We start from the raw sequence: 18,932 nt of genomic DNA, 5'->3' as shown, positions 1-18,932 counted from the left end.
GAGGGGACGCTCCCTTTGAACATCCAGCCCAGCACCGGCAGTCGGGGTGCCAGGAGGAGCTGGGCTTCAGTACCAACCACTTCCGAAGCAGCTTGAACCCCTTCATATGCTGCCAATATCTCCTTCTCAGTTGGAGTGTAGCGGGCCTCGGATCCTCTGTATCCCCGACTCCAGAACCCTAAGGGTCGACCACGAGTCTCCCCGGGTGCTTTCTGCCAGAGGCTCCAGGCAGGGCCATTCTCCCCGGCTGCGGTGTAGAGCACATTCTTTACATCTTGTCCTGCCCGGACTGGCCCAAGGGCTACTGCATGAACCATCTCCTGTTTAATTTGTTCAAAGGCTTGTCGTTGCTCAGGGCCCCATTTGAAGTCGTTCTTCTTCCTGGTCACTTGATAGAGAGGGCTTACAATCTGACTGTAATTTGGAATATGCATTCTCCAAAAACCCACAATGCCTAAGAAAGCTTGTGTTTCCTTTTTGCTAGTTGGTGGGGACATGGCTGTTATTTTGTTGATCACATCCGTTGGAAGCTGACGACGTCCATCTTGCCATTTTATTCCTAAAAACTGGATCTCCTGTGCAGGTCCCTTGACCTTACTTTGTTTTATGGCAAAACCGGCCTTCAGAAGGATTTGAATTATTCTCTCCCCTTTTTCAAAAACAACTTCTGCTGTGCTGCCCCACACGATGATGTCATCAATGTACTGCAGGTGTTCTGGAGCCTCACCCTGTTCCAGTGCGGTGTGGATCCACCCATGGCAAATGGTAGGGCTGTGTTTCCACCCCTGGGGCAGTCGGTTCCAGGTGTACTGGACACCTCTCCAAGTGAAAGCAAACTGTGGCCTGCACCCTGCCACCAAAGGGATGGAGAAGGCGGCATTAGCAATGTCAATGGTGGCGTACCACTTGGCTGCCTTTGACTCCAGTTCGTATTGGAGTTCTAACATGTCTGGCACGGCAGCACTCAGTGGCGGCGTGACTTTATTCAGGCCACGGTAGTCTACTGTTAGTCTCCACTCTCCATTAGACTTTCACACTGGCCATATGGGACTGTTAAAGGGTGAGCAAGTCTTGCTGGTCACTCCTTGGCTCTCCAGTCGACAAATCAGCTCATGGATGGGGATCAGGGAGTCTCGGTTGGTGCGGTATTGCCGCCGGTGCACTGTTGTGGTAGCGATTGGTGCTTGTTGTTCTTCAACCCTCAGCAACCCCACAACAGAAGGGTCCTCCGAGAGACCGGGCAAGGTGGACAGCTGTTTAATTTCCTCCGTCTCCAGGGCAGCTATACCAAAAGCCCACCGGTACCCTTTTGGGTCCTTGAAATACCCTCTCCTGAGGTAGTCTATGCCAAGGATGCACGGAGCCTCTGGGCCAGTCACAATGGGGTGCTTCTGCCACTCATTCCCAGTCAGGCTCACTTCGGCCTCCAATACAGTTAACTCTTGGGATCCCCCTGTCACTCCAGAAATACAGATGGGTTCTGCCCCTTCATAGCTTGATGGCATCAGGGTACACTGTGCACCGGTGTCTACGAGAGCCTTATACTCCTGTGGGTCTGATGTGCCAGGCCATCGAATCCACACAGTCCAGTAAACCCGGTTGTCCCTTTCCTCCATCTGGCTGGAGGCAGGGCCCCTCTAGTCCTCGTCATAGTATCCATCTCTCACTTCTTGCAAACGTGAGTCAAGAATTTCTTCATTGCAATTACAATCCAAAGTAAGATCAGCCCTTCTACTCTGTCTGGGGAACTGTTCACTGGAAACTGGACCACTGTGAGACAGGTTTTTCCTGACAACTGGAGCAGCATTTTTCCTGGGAGAACCCCCTTGTGTGATTGTTTTTCCTTGCAACTCACGTACACGTGCCTCTAGGGTCAAGGTAGGTTTTCCATCCCACTGCCTCATGTCCTCTCCGTGGTCACGCAGGTAAAACCACAGGGTGCCCCGTGGTGTGTACTTTCGATATCCTCTCTCTGGAGGAGAAAAACGCTGACTCCTAATGGCTGAGATACTGGTCCGTACAGGTGGAGAATAGGACATATCCTCTTTGAATTGCTGGAACTCCCGGGACAGTTTCTCCACAGCTGAGACAAGGGAGGAGGAGATAGTTTCTTCAAAATCCCGAAGTCTGCTAACCACCTCATCCACCGTTGGTGCTTCTTCCTCTTTCCAGCACAGTACTGCCAACGAACTGGCATACGATGCTGGTGCACTCTGTACCAACTTCCGCCACATGGGTCGAACGCACTGGACATCATCTGGATCTTTGGGTGTTCGGACGTCGTCCAGGTCACTATAAACCACCTCCAGCCCGCCTAGTTCTCTCAGGTACTGGATACCTCTCTCCATAGTGGTCCATTTGCTTGGGCAATATATAACATCTTCCTTGAAGGGATACCTTTCCTTCACGCCTGACAGCAGTCGCCTCCAGAGGCTGAGGACCTGTGTCCCTTTTCCAATTGCTTTGTCAATGCCTCCTTCCTAGCAAGGGATCCCAGCTGTTTGGCCTCCTTCCCCTCTAATTCCAGGCTACTGGCTCCATTATCCCAGCATCGGAGCAGCCAGGTAACAATATGCTCGCCTGGACGACGGCCGAAATCTTTCCGCATATCTCGCAACTCATTCAGGGATAGGGATCGGGTGGTTTCCGTCTCGTTTATGAGTTCTTCCTCTTCCTCCTCCCCTCCTCGTGATGGCCCTGCTTTTCCATCATCCTTTTCTACACAACTTGACTTCCACTTCAAAGATTTCTTCTTCTGTACAGGGGCGACGGATACCAGCGACGGTTGGTCCTCTGGTTCAGCTGTAGTACCCGTCGCGAGGGTTTGGGTAGCTGCAGTGCCTGTCGCGGGGGCTGGAGTAATTGTAGTGACTGTTGCCGGGGTTTGAGTGGCTGCAGTGCTTGTCGCACTGGTTGGAGTAACTGCAGTGACTGTTGGCGGAGTTTGAGTAGCTGCAGTGCCTGTTGCGGGGGTTGGAGTGACTGTAGTGACTGTTGCCGGGGTCTGAGTAGCCATAGTGGTTGTTGTGGGGGTTGAAGTAGCCACGGTGCCTGTCGCAGGGGTTTGAGTAGCCACAGTGGTTGTCGTGCGGGTTGAAGTAGCTACAGTGCCTGTCGTGGGGGTTTGAGTAGTCACCGTGTCTGTTGCTGGGGTTGATCTCTGGACAGTATTCCTGAATAGTTGTTTAACTCTAACCAAGGCCTGAACCACATTCAGAAGACATAGCAATATGAACATGCTCATTTGAACATCCCAAGGATATTCAAAATTCTCAGGGAATATTGTGGACGTCTTCATGAAGAGGATAGAAGAAAAAGGAGTTTCTGAAGATATGGAAGGGAAGGTGAACAAGTGGGAGAAACTGTCCCATCCTGTCTCCCCACTAAATTCATCCTCTGAGGTGAAGACGTAAGAAGTGTAATTATTAATAGTTTCCAAAAGATAGCTCCCGAAGAACAGGAATGATGGCAGTGCTGAGTACAGGCTCGTGACCAATAATTTTATCATAACATAAAGCCAGGTCACACAGTATAGCAAAGCAATGACCTTAATCCATTTCCCAGAGATGACCAACCCCACATACAAACTGATAATCAGCAGTATAGACAGCCAGTAAGGTGCTATATACCACAACTCCAAAAACAGATCCAAAAACTCTGAGAGCAAATAAATCAACATTGTGAACATCGAGTACTAAACTGATATAATGAATGCTTATAACAAATTTGTTTTAACCCGTTCGGGTCAGATGCGTCGTTATCTCAACCCTTCGAGCCCCACGTTGGGCGCCAAAAAGGACTGTCGTGGTTTAACCTGGCAGGCAGCCAAATACCACGCAGCCGCTCACTCACTCCCCCCGCCCCCAGCGGGACGGGGAGAGAATCGGAAGGGTAAGAGTGAGAAAAACTCGTGGATTGAGATAAAGACAGTTTAATAGAACAGGGAAAAAAAGGGAAAATAATAATGATAATGATAAAATATACAAAATGAGTGATGCACAATGCAATTGCTCACCACCTGCGCTGACCGATAACCAAGTAGCGATCGGTACTTCCTGGATCACGCCTACCCTTCATGTACTGAGCATGACGTCACATGGTATGGAATACCCCATTAGCCAGCTGGGCTGGCTGTCCTGATTATGTTCCCTCCCATCTCGTGTACCTAGCTCAGTCAGTAGACACGGGAGCTGTCCTTGGACTAGGAGGGCACTTAGCGACAACTGAAAACATCAGTGTGTTATCAACATTCTCCTCACACTAAATCCCAAACACAGCACTAGGAAGAAATTTAACCCTATCCCAGCCGAAACCAGGACACTTTCACTTCTGAGAAAATTATCTGGAACATGAAGGCCACCCAGATACTGAAAATGTAGCTGCCAACAAAAGGGATGGGAAAAGAAATAGTAGCTTATTATTCTCCCTGACTTCACCAGCAGTGCTGTAGGAAACACTCAGATATGAAAAACCCTAACCCATGATACATATTGTAGGAGCATGTGGATCTCTGTGCTAGATTACAGAAATTAAGGAAAAAAATCACCTCTTCTTTGAGGTGATCTGTCAAGAAAATGATCAAATCCAGCAGCTAACAATTTGGTTGTGTAAATATGTGTAGAAAAATGTGCCTTTTTAGCTCCCCTTCATTATCATCAGTGCTAGGTGGACTTAATAATGCTGGTCCCAGACAATCAGTGACAGAAAAACAAAAACAAAACCAGTATCAGCTACTGTTACAACATCTAAATAGCCCTATGCTGCTACCGTTGATGCATGCTCCTACATTAAATATGTCCTCTTTTAAACACCATTTCTTTTTTAAAAAACAAAGCAAACAAAAAGTGTACCGTTTGGCAAAGCACTGAGGAGGTGGTAGGGTAGGTTTCCAGTCCAGACACATCACATAAACAATTCAAAGCATTTAGGAACTTACCGTACTAAATTTCTGACAACGGTGTTTATGCCCAGAGATGTATCTGTTGCTAAGAGCAAAGAATTTCCATCAATCTAGCAAAAGTGTATTTTAAATCTGTAGTGAACAAGCTTTCAAATAGTCAGCTCTGCAGCAGGTAGAAATGTCTTAGGATTTCACAGAAGGAATAAAGTACTTTCAAAAAAACCATGGAATGTGTTTTGTTTGTTCTTGTATTTAGTCAATTCTGAAATATATTTCACTTACAGCAGGTTTGAATTACCAATATGAAGGGAAAAACATGCAATGAGAAGGTTGTAAGTCTTATTTACCTTTTTATATGTTTTCTCTTCATTTGGCTTTCCAGCAGTAACATCTCCATTTTCAGTAACAGACGACATCTAACAACAGAAGCTTAAGTTGTAAACAAAGTAGTTGCTTTAGTACAGTAAGCGTTCAGAAAACATCATACAATTTATAATCCATTTTTTGCTAAATTTAAACTTTTTAGAGGACAGCAAGTCACCAAGATCAGTGACATATCTAGGATATTCTTAGAAGGATTTTCCAGGCAGACTAAAAAGACAGCGCTGCCCCAGGCATACGTCCAGCATGTGACTGCTTCTACACAACCCTCTATTTCTTTTTCCCCGCACCAGTATGCAGGTCTGCAGGAAGACACTGCTGTGAAATCCTGCTCCTCAGCAGACTGCATGAGATGATCCTGAAAGGTACAATGATGGCCAAAACCATGAAGCTTGTGAGCCAGATATTCAATGGCACGTCTCAGAGGTCCAAGGCCTTTGGCTGCATTAACACGCTGTAACTCCTCAAAGGAGCAAGGAGATATTTGACATTGCATCTTATCATGGCTGTAAAGCAACGCTAGATCAAGAATAAACCACTAGGTTAGAGATCTCTTGGGTCAGACACTCTAAGTGTGGCTGCCAAAGTGAGTAAAACAAAAAGCTGCAAGGACACGTTTTAAAATCATTCTAGATTTTGCCAACACTTTCACAGTGGAAGTATACATACCCTTACGAACAACAGGACAAGTCATCTGGAGCTGAGAGCGAAGATCAAGCCATTCATTGGTGGTGTTAATGTTTTCCAGAACCTATTAAAAGAAAAATCTCTTATCACTGTGCCATCACAAATTTACATCTCACAGAATAGCTTTAGATTTCCTTTTTCTACTATTCTTTAGCCCTTTAGCAAGAATCTAGCTATGAGAGACGCTTTTCAAGAATCACCTCGAATAACTTGGTTACTAATGAGTCTTTTGATGTACTTAGAAACTAGCAGTATTACACAGGATAGAATCAGTGCAGTCTAACTTCCCTTTGCCCTAGGTATTTCACTACTGTGGCACAAGCAACCCTACAATAAAACATTTATGTGGAGCAGTAGACATCCATGCTCTGGACTGTTGTATAATTACATGCTCTCTTCCATGAGGACTTTAAAAATTAAATACTAAACCTTATAACCTTCACTCACTTGGGATAGCCCATATTTTACTTCCAAAAGCCAAAAAGAGAAGCAATAGGAGTGATGGTTTGGAAGACTGTACACTGAATAGTCATAGATAACAAATAAACTCATTTTGGAAGTTTTCCATAATGGTAGCTACTATCAGCATAATTTCTGCAAGTAGTCTTGCTGAGGTGAGCTATTTCATAGTTAAAATGGTGTGACTAAACATATGACAAAATATTACATAATCAGATATTATTTGATACCTATTTGGAATCAGCTCTCCCTCCCATCCTCCACATCTGTTTTAGGCCACATCAGTAATTAAATTCTTCAATTTAATTTCTCAATCACACCGGAAGAAAAAAAAAAAATCTCATTTGTCTTTAATCAGTACAAATAGCACCTTGCACATAACTAAAAACTGATTTAAAGAAAAAAAATATTCCCACGCCTCATTCACTGAATTTAATTTTCCAGTAATCTGAATACATAACACCACTAAGAAACCCTTTCATAAAAGGCTTCCAAACAGTATTTTCCTCCTCTTCAGAGAAGCAGACTATTAATTGCACCTGAGACAAAAAAAAGGGAACAACAAATAGAAACCTGTATTTTCTGAGAACAAAACAATGCCTCCCTGGAAAAACTCTTCTAATGTTACATACCAGTATTTTCCTACTGCAGGTAACTACATTCTTCATTGTAGCCTTCATGCAACTGATGCACCTTAATCAATAATTCCTTTACTTGGATATGCCTTAGCATCATCCTACACATCAAAGCCCTACTTAAAGGCAACAACTCAGTTTTGATTGCTTTTAAAACTGAGTGTAGTTTATCTAGCTTACCTATATTCACACATTTAATATTAATATTGATCCATGCTTGTAACTCTATCAGTACACAAACACAGACAACAAGAACTTCTGTTAAAACAGCTTTCGTAGGAAAAGAAATGTCATTTTAATCACTAGTAGGAGAAGACTGTTTAATCAACTGATCCCTGGGTAAAACCACTAAAACCCCCCAAATTGTTGTTCTCCACACACCCCCAAGATTATTGATATAATAAGATGTTCTACTACTCCCAAAACTTCCTAAAATATGATCATACATATGCAGCAAAAGCCAAATATGAATGCAACATGGGAACTTTCTTTCAGTAAGAAGTTAGCTGAAGAAAACACTCATGCCAGGCATAGAAGAAAAGCCTGTCAGACAAATTATTCATGAACATTTCATTCATATGAAAATACACCCCTGTAATACTGCCAAGGATAAAAAACAGACAATGAGATCCCAAGTTCAGCAACTACCAATTATAAAAATTCATACACCATGAAGAAGGTAAACTCATATACCATGAAGAAGGTAAATTTTTCCTATCTATGATGACAGCTTATTTCACTCCTAAATGCATCTAGAATAGAACTATTTTGGCTCCTAAGCTTTTGAGAAACAGAGCACACAGCTCTAACTTAACTGGGATTGTGTTAAACGTTTTTCCAAGATCTTCGTTGTGACAACCTTCTCCTATTCCATGCTAATAATTTTTTGGAAAGCAATTATTACTTTGTGTATTTTCTCCCTGCTCTGCAGCTACTGAAATGGTACTTACCTTCTCATGCACTTTATATCATGCATAGCAAGAGCTACTGTCTCAGTTCTGCTGAGGTTTAACAGTGCAAAGACAGGTCACAACTTAGAGTCTTGGACCCACTTCCAGGCTAAGCTACAACTATTTATTTATTTATTACAATAGCAGGAAACTACCGTAACTAAAGCATTGGATCTCTGCATGTATCTGACAAAGGGTAAGCTTGCAATAAAGTAAGACATGGGATGGGGGCGGGGAGAAGAGGAAAACATTTAGTCTAAAAAATACTAGGTATTCAGTGAAAGACTGGGCTATAAAGATCTCTGTTTAGCTTCTTAGACACCACATCCTACCTGATGACAAAAGACAGAAACATTGAAGTCCAGTAAAAATTTAAAGAGTATTTCTCCCAAATGCTCTTAAAGAGTCAACATTTTGGTCGTGAGTCTTATTCGCAGCAAAACCTAGCATGACCTGTTCAGTTCCTGAGACACAAGTCTACAGACTTCAATTCCAACTTTCTGCTCAGAACATCTTCTTGTCTTAAACGCAGACTTAAAAGAATCACAGCTACTCAATATATGCTTCAACCTTTAAAAGAAAAACCTATGTTTTACAGTTTAATTTCTCACACTGGAATTGTTGAATTGAACACTTCTTAACTAACACAAACCGCAATTTCCACGATTCTGAGGAAAAAGTGCCATATGCATTTTCCTCTAAAACTACAGGGATGCCTTTTTAATTTCTCTGCCTAGCCAGAAACCCACTACGTCATAGAATCATAGAATCATTAAGGTTGGAAAAGACCTCTAAGATCATCCAGTCCAACCGTCAACCCAACACCACCATGCCCACTACACCATGTCCCTAAGCGCCTCATCTATACATTTTTTAAACACTTCCAGGGATGGTGACTCCACCACTTCCCTGGGCAGCCTGTTCCAAGGCTTGACCACTCTTTCAGTAAAGAAATTTCTCCTAATGTCCAGTCTAAACCTCCCTTGGCGCAACTTGAGGCCATTTCGGCTCGTCCTATCGCTTGTTACTTGGGAGAAGAGACCAACACCCACCTCACTACAACCTCCCTTCAGGTAGTTGTAGAGCGCGATAAGGTCTCCCCTCAGCCTCCTCTTCTCCAGGCTAAACAACCCCAGTTCCCTCAGCCGCTCCTCATAAGACTTGTGCTCCAGGCCCTTCACCAGCTTCGTTGCCCTTCTCTGGACACGCTCCAGCACTTCCATGTCTTTCTTGTAGTGAGGGGCCCAAAACTGAACACAGGATTCGAGGTGCGGCCTCACCAGTGCCGAGTACAGGGGCACGATCACCTCCCTGCTCCTGCTGGCCACACTCTTTCTGATACAGGCCAGGATGCCGATGGCCTTCTTGGCCACCGGGGCACACTGCCGGCTCATGTTCAGCCGGCTGTCAATCAGCACCCCCAGGTCCTTTTCCCCCATCAACACATAGTCATTAATGAAAAACTACTTTCTAAGTCCTCTTGTGATCCCCCCCTTGTCCCAAGTGCCCCAACACCATTCACGGTATTCTTGGAGCTACGGGAGAGTAGCTCTAAGATCAAAAGGCACTAATAAAGCTAACTCCCCTACCTCCTTGGGATGATCAAGACTGGAGGTCATACCTTCTTAGGCACTGAACAAACTTCTCTCGCAGATGATGCGTTTATAAAGTCTCCCTCCCATCAGGATTCTCTGGCACCTAATACGACACGTATATCAGCACTGGTTTTCCCAATTAGATATCATCTCTTGTCTATTTTTCCATGAAACTTGCTGGTACTCTGGACCACTGTCAAATACAGCTGACAAATTTAGGTCAACCAAAACTTACAATAGCTTTCCCCTTCCCTCTTCAGTAGAATTTGAACAGTAGCATTATTTATAAGATTATTTGCAAAGGAAGGGGCTCGAGACACACAAAACATCCCCTGACACACATACAGATTGCATACATATATCTTATTGCCATAGGGAATCAAGCAAAAATATGGGCATACTTCTGTGTGTCCCTGGGAACAGGAACAGAAGAAGGGACCTCAGAGGTTTTTTGTGTCACACTATTTTCAGAACACTCAGGAGGCAGCTGAATTGTTAACATCAGGTGAACAGCATGACCTCAATTGTTTTTATTACATTTTAGCTTTTTTACAGAGCTTTTCTTTACGCTTTAAAACAATGCTGACTGTAATTTTCATGATTTAATTGCCTTCATTCTGAGGTGACCAGACAATGCAGAGTGGCGTTTAAGAACCTGCAAACATTGCTAGGCAGTGTGCCAATAAGCAGATGTAAACCAGCGAAAGGAAGCATAATTTGGTGTAGTGCACAGAGTAAGAAAAGAGGCAACACATGAAACATGCTACAGTTTCTCAACAGTCATCACAAGCTAAGCCCCTCTCCAAAAATCTTATGTCTTTTAATGTCAGTGAACATTCTTTGTACATGAGTGTCTGGACAGTTACATAGCCTCAAGTGAAAACTGAGGTGATATATGTGCCCACTCAGTTATAATAAAATACATATACAGTTCAGCTATTTATTTTTCTTTTTTTCCCTCTTCCTCTTTTTTTTTTTTTCCCCTCTTTTTTTTTAATAATATCCCAGACACTGGTGTGTGGAATGGATTCATTTCTTTATAGCAGAAGTCATGTAGCCATCTAAGATCAAACATACCTGTATGTCCCCATACCTGAAACATCCAAGGAGTAAAAGCTAGTATATATTTTTAAACCAATACATCCTGAGAATGAAGTCAATGTTTACATATTGCAACGCACTGGACAATCACTAGAAATTCTGAAAAAGCTTCAAATCTGAAAAACTCTTTTTTCCTCCATGAGTTTTCAAATTCAGAACTTCAATCTGAGAGTCTTTAATATACCTGATTCTTGTAATGCCTGTTAGCCTATTTAAGCCCTACTGTCAACTGCTGTGACTCCCGCTCTTCCCAGAAGCGCTGAAGGATCTTTTACGTCTTTCCAGACACCAACTGTGAAAGCAGAGTAAACTTTTTTACTGCATCGTACATACTACTGATTTATCCTGCTAAAAAAAAAAATTACAAAAAATGAAACCCTATCTTTTCTGCCTATCTGGTAGGGAAAAAATACATTGTATGATTTGTAAAGGAGAGAGGGAAAAGAGTGAAGAAAAAAGGAATGGTTAGGTCTGTTTCTTTGGCAAGCTCCCCCCACCCCCAACTGTTTATGGAGGTTTTAAAAGCAATTGAAAGTCAAACCTTCTAGGTGAAATTTGTGATAGTACTGTTGTTGCATTACTGAAAACTGGAAGAGCCTGGTCTTGCTGATTAATGCTAGGCTGAAAATTCCAGAGTGAACAGCTGCACCAAGCAAAAAAAGCAGATCAGAAATTGTATAGCCTGTTATGCCCAGAAAAAAAAAAAAGAATTATTCCCAAGAGAACCCTGCTCATGTTGTCCAGTTTCAAGCCCCAATTAGCCTATAAATCTCATTACTTTTTTTATTTTGCCTCAAAAATAAAAGAGAGATGGAGATCACAAGTAGTATACAAAGTGATGAAATTCACATCTAAAATAAAACGGAAGAAAATCTTGTCCTCCTTCTCATGGTCTTCATACTAACACCGGGACAGCACAAAGGCTACAGAGAAAGCAGCAAGTGAAAAGCATCACAAAACTGTCATTCAGACTGTTCACCTAGTCTGTCATCTCAGGTGTTCACACCACCTTTATTTACCTAGCTTAACAACACACATAAGTTTCAGTGCCCTACCAGATCTTTTAGGCTCTCAGTAACTAACCGAAGTACAATGCTAAGATTCTGATACTGTTTGTTTTCTACAGTGACCCCTTATTTCCAGGAATACAGCACAGTATTTGAATTTTTTTTTTAAAGTGGTAATAGGCGTACCAATTTTTTTTTAGTTTGCAGGCTGAATTTGAAAAGTAATTTATCCATGTTATTTATATCATAAACTTATATGTTTATATCGTAATGCTTTGATTTACTGCAAGAAGTGTCATCATCTATCCTCCTCCTCTAGCTTTCAGAAAGGGAAAACAAATTAAAAGGTAGAACTTCAGCAAATACCACCTCCATCAAAGTTTACTTAGATACTTAAATGCTCAGAATACAGTTTAATTACCTGGGAGATTTGACAACTTACAAGAGTCCTGCCATCTTCCATTTAAAGTGGTACTCCCAATGCATTAACTTGCTCTCTGAAGTGAAACAGACTACTCCACAACTGTAATATCCAGAGTCACAGAAACAGACAACAATAGCATAAGCTATAGCTACATATTTTCTTTTCAGTAACAAATCACATTCTTTGTTTTGAAAATAATCTGTTGTGATTTTTCAGATGGAAACTTGCTTACTACAATGGAAATAAAACCGCAAATTTATTAAAGGAATCAAAGTTTAGGAGTCCTTGGAAACTTGCTCCTCCAACAAAACAAGCCCTTTCCATTTGTAACTTCTGTATTTTTTAAATTCTGCATCTCACAGATAACTTGAAAGCCCTCTAGGAAGAGGTGGGGTTTTTTTTCCCCCTCCATGAATTTCCAAATTCAGAGTTTCATTCTGAGAGTCTTAAATCTATCTTACTCCTCTATTGCCTATTAGTCTATTTAACCTCTACTGTCAACTGCTGTGTCTTCTGCTCTTTCCAGAAGCACTGAAGGATCTCTTACGTCTTTCCAAACACCAACTGTAAAAGCAGAGCAAACTTTCTACTGCGTAGTAGATGGTGTTCATGTATTAAGAACTATGGGACTTTTCCAAATCACTGCTCCCAGACCAGCAATCAGAAAGAACAAACATTTGATCCCTGACATAATTGACGTCACATTGTGTATTTTGCAGAAACTGCTAACAGGCCCTCCTTTTACAAAGTGAAATGGCCTCATTAATTTCTCATTATTTTGTAACAGACTGAAAGCGTATGAAGTAGAAAGGCATATTTATACATTTATACTTTTATAAAATATGTAGAAATACATATTTATACAACCAAAGAAGACTTTCCGATTGCTACTTACGTTTTCATAATTAAGATTTCATGTGCCAACAACAGTAGCTTTTAGAAGATTAGCAATCTTTCTACAAAGCCAACTGGAGTTACAAATGAATAAAAATTGTCAAGATGGAGTTTTCTTTGAAATAAGTGAAAGAAGAAAACGTCTGCACGCTATATACAGTTGTATACAATAGAAAAAAACAGAAGTTACGGTAGTACCACAGTGAAGGGCACAAGTAGAAGACATTGCAGAGTCCAGAATCAGAGCTCTGCTATTTTACCTTGGCAACTTTGATACGGCAATGGTCCTAATGTTACTAACACCAGACATCGCACTTTGAGACACCACCACCACATAATGCATGCTGTCCAACAAAACACTGCAGCATGAGACAAATGCTTGATTAAGAAAGCAAAAAGCACAATCAAAGTGAAAATTCTTCTACATTTGCCTTTGACAGTACATACAAAATTTACAGGGATCACAGTGGTCCTGATTTTTGGAAGGAAAGCGAGGCAAGCCGCACCACTCACATAATCAGTAGGTAAGATCCAAGGGGAATGAAGTCTCATACAACAAGGGGAAAATTAGGTCAGTGGCAATGTTATTTATTTTCTAAACGAACGACACTATCAGTGGTGTGAACACTCCCACCTTGCTGGTCGGGGAATGTATATGAAAGGAATTTGGTCAAACCAACAACTTTAGTGATCTGAAACTCTATGAAAGAATCATACAAAAAAATGGAAAATAGCTCAAATGGATAAAGTTAAGTATAAAAAGCATAGAGTGAATGCACAAGATCAAAAGCAGAAAAGCACAGAACGAGAAATAGAATCATTAAGGTTGGAAAAGACCTCTAAGATCATCCAGTCCAACCGCCAACCTAACACCACCATGCCCACTACACCATGTTCCTAAGCACCTCATCTACACGTCTTTTAAATACTTCCAGGGATGGTGACTCCACCACTTCTCTGGGCAGCCTGTTCCAAGGCCTGACCACTCTTTCAGTAAAGAAATTTCTCCTAATGTCCAGTCTAAACCTCCCTTGGAGCACCTTGAGGCCATTTCCGCTCGTCCTATCGCTAGTTACTTGGGAGAAGAGACCAACACCCACCTCGCTACAACCTCCTTTCAGGTAGCTGTAGAGCGCGATGAGGTCTCCCCTCAGCCTCCTCTTCTCCAGGCTAAACAACCCCAGTTCCCTCAGCCGCTCCTCATAAGGCTTGTGCTCCAGGCCCTTCACCAGCTTCGTTGCCCTCCTCTGGACACGCTCCAGCACCTCCATGTCCTTCTTGTAGTGAGGGGCCCAAAACTGAACACAGGATTCGAGGTGCGGCCTCACCAGTGCCGAGTACAGGGGCACGATCACCTCCCTGCTCCTGCTGGCCACACTCTTTCTGATACAGGCCAGGATGCCGTTGGCCTTCTTGGCCACCTGGGCACACTGCCGGCTCATGTTCAGCCGGCTGTCAACCAGCACCCCCAGGTCCTTTTCCCCTGGGCAGCTTTCCAGCCACTCTTCCCCAAGCCTGTAGCGTTGCCTGGGGTTGTTGTGACCCAAATGCAGGACCCGGCACTTGGCCTTGTTGAACCTCGTACAGTTGGCCTCGGCCCATCGATCCAGCCTGTCCAGGTCCCTCTGCAGAGCCTTCCTGCCCTCCAGCAGATCAACACTCCCGCCCAGCTTGGTGTCGTCTGCAAACTTACTGAGGGAGCACTCGATCCCCTCATCCCGATCGTTGATAAAGATATTGAACAGGACCAGCCCCAAAACTGAGCCCTGGGGAACACCGCTCGTGACCGGCCACCAAGTGGATTTAACTCCGTTCACCACAACTCTCTGGGCCCTTATAAGGAACCGTATACTTTTGTATACCTAACCTAGCTGGAAATATTATGGGAAAATTCACAACCGTAAGCTATCATTATAAGCAAAGGATACATCTGCACATAAATTAGCTTTTTCAACAAAAAAAAAGATAGTGAACACAATGAGAATGGGACTTAAAACAAAAAGGAGACAGTTACCCACCAGCAACAAGAGCAAGCAGGGGGTAAGCACTTTGTAGCAGAACCATACACAGCATGACACCACTGAATTTTAAAGACAACAGACCAGAACCTGTCAGCTCTTCCAAGGAAAATGAGTGCGAGTTTTCCCACAAATGAAAGAGGTCTCTGAATTCTCGAGAGGCCTGCATAAGAATCTCCTTCCTTCACACAGAAGCCCTCTGAAACACTATCTACACCTCTCAATGCATCATTATAACTGGGTTAGAAGCATCATTATGACTAGGTTAGAAAAGGCATACAGTATTATCTATAAGTCAGTTAATGGCCCACACCATGGTTTTCAAAAGGCAAAAATACAGCTTTCAGCATTTAGAAAGAAAAAAAACATTAGTCACACTTTTTGCCTAATGCATACTGTTTTATGAATCATTAACTAGAAAGAGAACAAAATTCGAACAAGGTAAAATATAGTCACTGTCTATGAACCTTATATAGTTTCTATAGCCTAAATTGAAAAAAAAAATCAATTAAATCAATACATTCTCACATGAACAGTGTTCTTACGATTTAAAGCATACAATGTGATACTCCACTTTCTTATATGCCTTACCTGGCATTAATCAGCTGGAATGTCTGATTAAATAAATCGAATATCTTTTTCAGCCTATGATTTTACTGGTTATTCGGTTGTTATTTTTTTAGTCCAAGGTGACATAAATGAATATGCTGAATGGCACATGTGCTTAAATCTATTTATAGAAAATTCCCTTTCAGTAGTTGCTGTTAGCAGTGTGCACTCACTACCCCCTGCACCTCTCGGTTTTGTGTCTTGTTCCCACGAATAAGGAGCCTGACAGTTAGCTAGGTAAAAGAAAAAGGATACTCATTAATATTTTGGACTAGCTAGCTATGCTTTTACTTTATAGCAAATATAGAGACTGGTCTTCAGTTTTGCTTGCAATACGATACCATTATAAGAGCACGGAACTGCAGCCCTGCACTAGTTACTAAGGACCACCAAATAAAGGGCAAGAAAATAGTGAGACAAATAAAAGCCAGCCAGACTACCCTGCGTGCTTACCCCTCCTCATCGTTCTAGCAGCAAGGATGGCCACAGGACAGACAGAGATGGCCCCTTCATTGCAGGAGCAGGTGCAGCAGGTCACAAAAATGGTGATGGTGGTGTGAATTGTTTTCTTGCAGAGCACTGTATTATCCAAATGCTTGTAAGAGAAGGCCATTAGTTTAAAAAGGCGATTAGGAGAGCAGCTAAAAATCTTTACTGGGGTGTTCAGGCTGGTCCATTTGTGTGTGCAAGTTAGTGTACGCATGTGAGAGTGAGAGAGAGGAAGGCTAGACAACGTAAGATGCCTCACAAGGCCTAAAAAAAGCTGCTGTTCGCTAGCAGTGACTAACACTGGTCTGGCATAAAAGCCAGAAAAACTGGACACAATCTGATCTCCTTTCAAAGCAAATGGTTTCAGCAGAAAGCACTGGTCTAAGCTTGCATTTTTGCTCAAGTGGATGAAGGAGTTGCTAGGGTGATGCTAAGTGAGGCTATAACGGACAAAGACACCCAGCCTTAACCCAGCAGCGGATAGCAAAGCACAGGGGTAAAGCAGAAGTCCCGCAATGCTTTTTGGTAGATGTTTCACTCGGGAGTTTCTCTGACTCATGGAAGTAATAATGAGGTTTTCTAACTAAATAACCCTTGATGACTTGCTCTACCAAACAATTTGCCTGTGTTAGTACACCTGTCTCTGAACAACCTCTTGCATCAATGGGCCCAGCAGGTCCCAAACTTGGCCAGAGTGGCCTCTGCACACGTTTGGAAGGATCTCCTTCCATACCACCGAGTTCAAAGAAGCACGGGTACTCTGCATAACAAATACAGCTTCCAAGAGCTGATACGTATCAGGGTGGGTGGATGGAATAGGAATCTACAGGGGTATGTCACACCTGCATGGCATGTATCTCCATGAGGGTGCACACCCTTCTTTGCTCAGAAAGAAGCCAAGGTTCTTGAAACTCCATCTCTCCGGGCTAGCCTTCACTTTGCTCGTTTCCTTTGCTGTGTTTATGTCCTCACAGCAGGAAGAAAACTAAAACTAGCTGAAAAGCATACTTTCTTTCACTTTGAAGACTTTCATGCATAGAACAGACAGGAAGGGTGCAAGTGAACACAGTGAGCAATTTGGAATGGGAAAAAAAAGAAAAAAGAGAAAAACTGGCAAGAAGGGGAGGGAGAGACTCAGCAAGACATTGTGCACAGCTGAACTGGGAAGAAAGGAGCAATGGGAAGCAATACTGGATGAAGAGCAAGCGAGCCGAAGCAGAAGGAAAATATATGTTAATAGGAAATACATGGATAGGAAAGGCTTTCTGCTTTTCTCTGTTAAAAACAGGCACAGTGCCATTAACTTTGAATAGTCAAAAGGATACTCAGAGGAGGGGAAAAAATAAATAAAAAATTAAATAAACAGCTGATAGTATAAAGTTAAGTTGTAGGGAAGAGTGCAAAGAAAATAAACTTAATTTTTATCCCCAGGACAAGAGAGTTATTTTTGTCCCAACATACAGTCAGTTGACTGTGAAGCATGGATATATACATTTATCTCACAGAAAGGGCTTGAGATATTCAGTCCTGCCCCATTTGCCTGTTGTCAGGCAACTACTACCTACATCAATCCATGGTGAAGATCAAGGAGACAAATCAAAACAAACCAACCAGCCAAACCCAAAGTGCAATAGAGCTTAGCTGCAGAGGCAACCATTGCAACTTGCTCCTGCACTGCAGAAAAGCTTGAAGAGATGTCTCTGCAGAGGAACACTGGAGGGGTCCTGTGCAAAAAAGCCAGAACTGGCTCGTGCAGAAGCCTGTATGGGTCAGCAGACCTGAGCAGCTTGCGACAGTAAATCACATTTGCTTATACCATACTGTGAAAAGAAAGGATTGTACTGCCTTAGCTTCATCACTTTCAGATACTTACCACGAACTATTATTAGGTGGACCACAAACTACAGACAGAAATTTAGCCTTCACATTCAGTGAAAAATTTTATATGTATATATACACAAACACACATACACACACACACACTTTTTTTGGTATTTTCCTCTACTACTTGGCACCAACCTGCAGCTGGTGTACCTGTGTGAGATGCAATTTTTATTGCCCTTAACTGTGCACATCAGTGCATAACGTTGTGATCCCAAACTCTTAAACAGGATTTTTAGTTACATTGCATGATAGGCACAGTGTTGTCATGAAAAATAGTTGCAGTTTTAGACAGCTAAAACAGAGAAAAATCAGTCCTACACTACTCAAAAAGTTTGGAGTCTTTATTAACTCTTCACACCTCTACTAACTATCAAGCCTCCTAATCTTCTTTCAGTAGGCAGCTAAGTATCACTGGCTTGAAGACAACCACTTTATACCCTTTTCTGCTGTCATTTCTTTAATTAAGAAAAAAAACCCCAAACTAACCACCATATATATGTATCTTTTAGACACTGCATAGTTTGATGCAACTCTGTGAGGAATACGTCAAGTACAGCAATATTTGCAGATGGATCAATCTCAACTATTACCCGTATGCATAATTTTGGCTAAAACAAAAGCAATCATACAAAGAATTCAGGTACCAGGAAATCAGCGCAAAAGGAGATAACGCTTCAGTTCTATAGCTTAGTAACCAGATGAAACCTTTACAAAAGCAAACAAATATACTGAAGAATTCAGCAAGATATTAAACGCTACTTCTATTTTTTGCAGTATGTGCTGTCAATGTTGGGAAACATCCTCCTGCACAGTTATTTCAAATATATTGATCTTTAGTAGGAGCTGCTGGTAAAGCATATTTTAAAAACTTGTCAAGCAACTAAGGTTGCATTACTGTC

At 42.3% G+C, this 18,932-nt stretch overlaps 1 protein-coding gene across 2 annotated transcripts in view; it reads right to left on the bottom strand.

The window, feature by feature from the left end:
* PIP5K1B (phosphatidylinositol-4-phosphate 5-kinase type 1 beta) overlaps nucleotides 1–18,932 on the bottom strand; it is a 130,086-nt gene that overhangs the window by 92,841 nt on the left and 18,313 nt on the right. For both annotated transcript variants that reach the window (XR_012670821.1, XM_075136273.1), the window contains exons 2-3: nucleotides 5,951–6,032; nucleotides 5,248–5,316 (exon numbers count right to left, since the gene is read on the bottom strand). Coding sequence is in view for 1 of the 2 variants with exons in the window: in XM_075136273.1 (XP_074992374.1) it covers nucleotides 5,248–5,316 (69 nt within the window). In the remaining variant the exon portion in view is untranslated. The remainder of the gene's footprint in view (nucleotides 1–5,247; nucleotides 5,317–5,950; nucleotides 6,033–18,932) is intronic.

Source organism: Calonectris borealis, chromosome Z, assembly GCF_964195595.1.
Source record: "Calonectris borealis chromosome Z, bCalBor7.hap1.2, whole genome shotgun sequence".
NCBI classification, from domain to species: Eukaryota; Metazoa; Chordata; class Aves; order Procellariiformes; family Procellariidae; genus Calonectris; species Calonectris borealis.
Note: the sequence above shows the minus strand (reverse complement) of the source record. Positions and strands in the feature narration are given on the sequence as shown.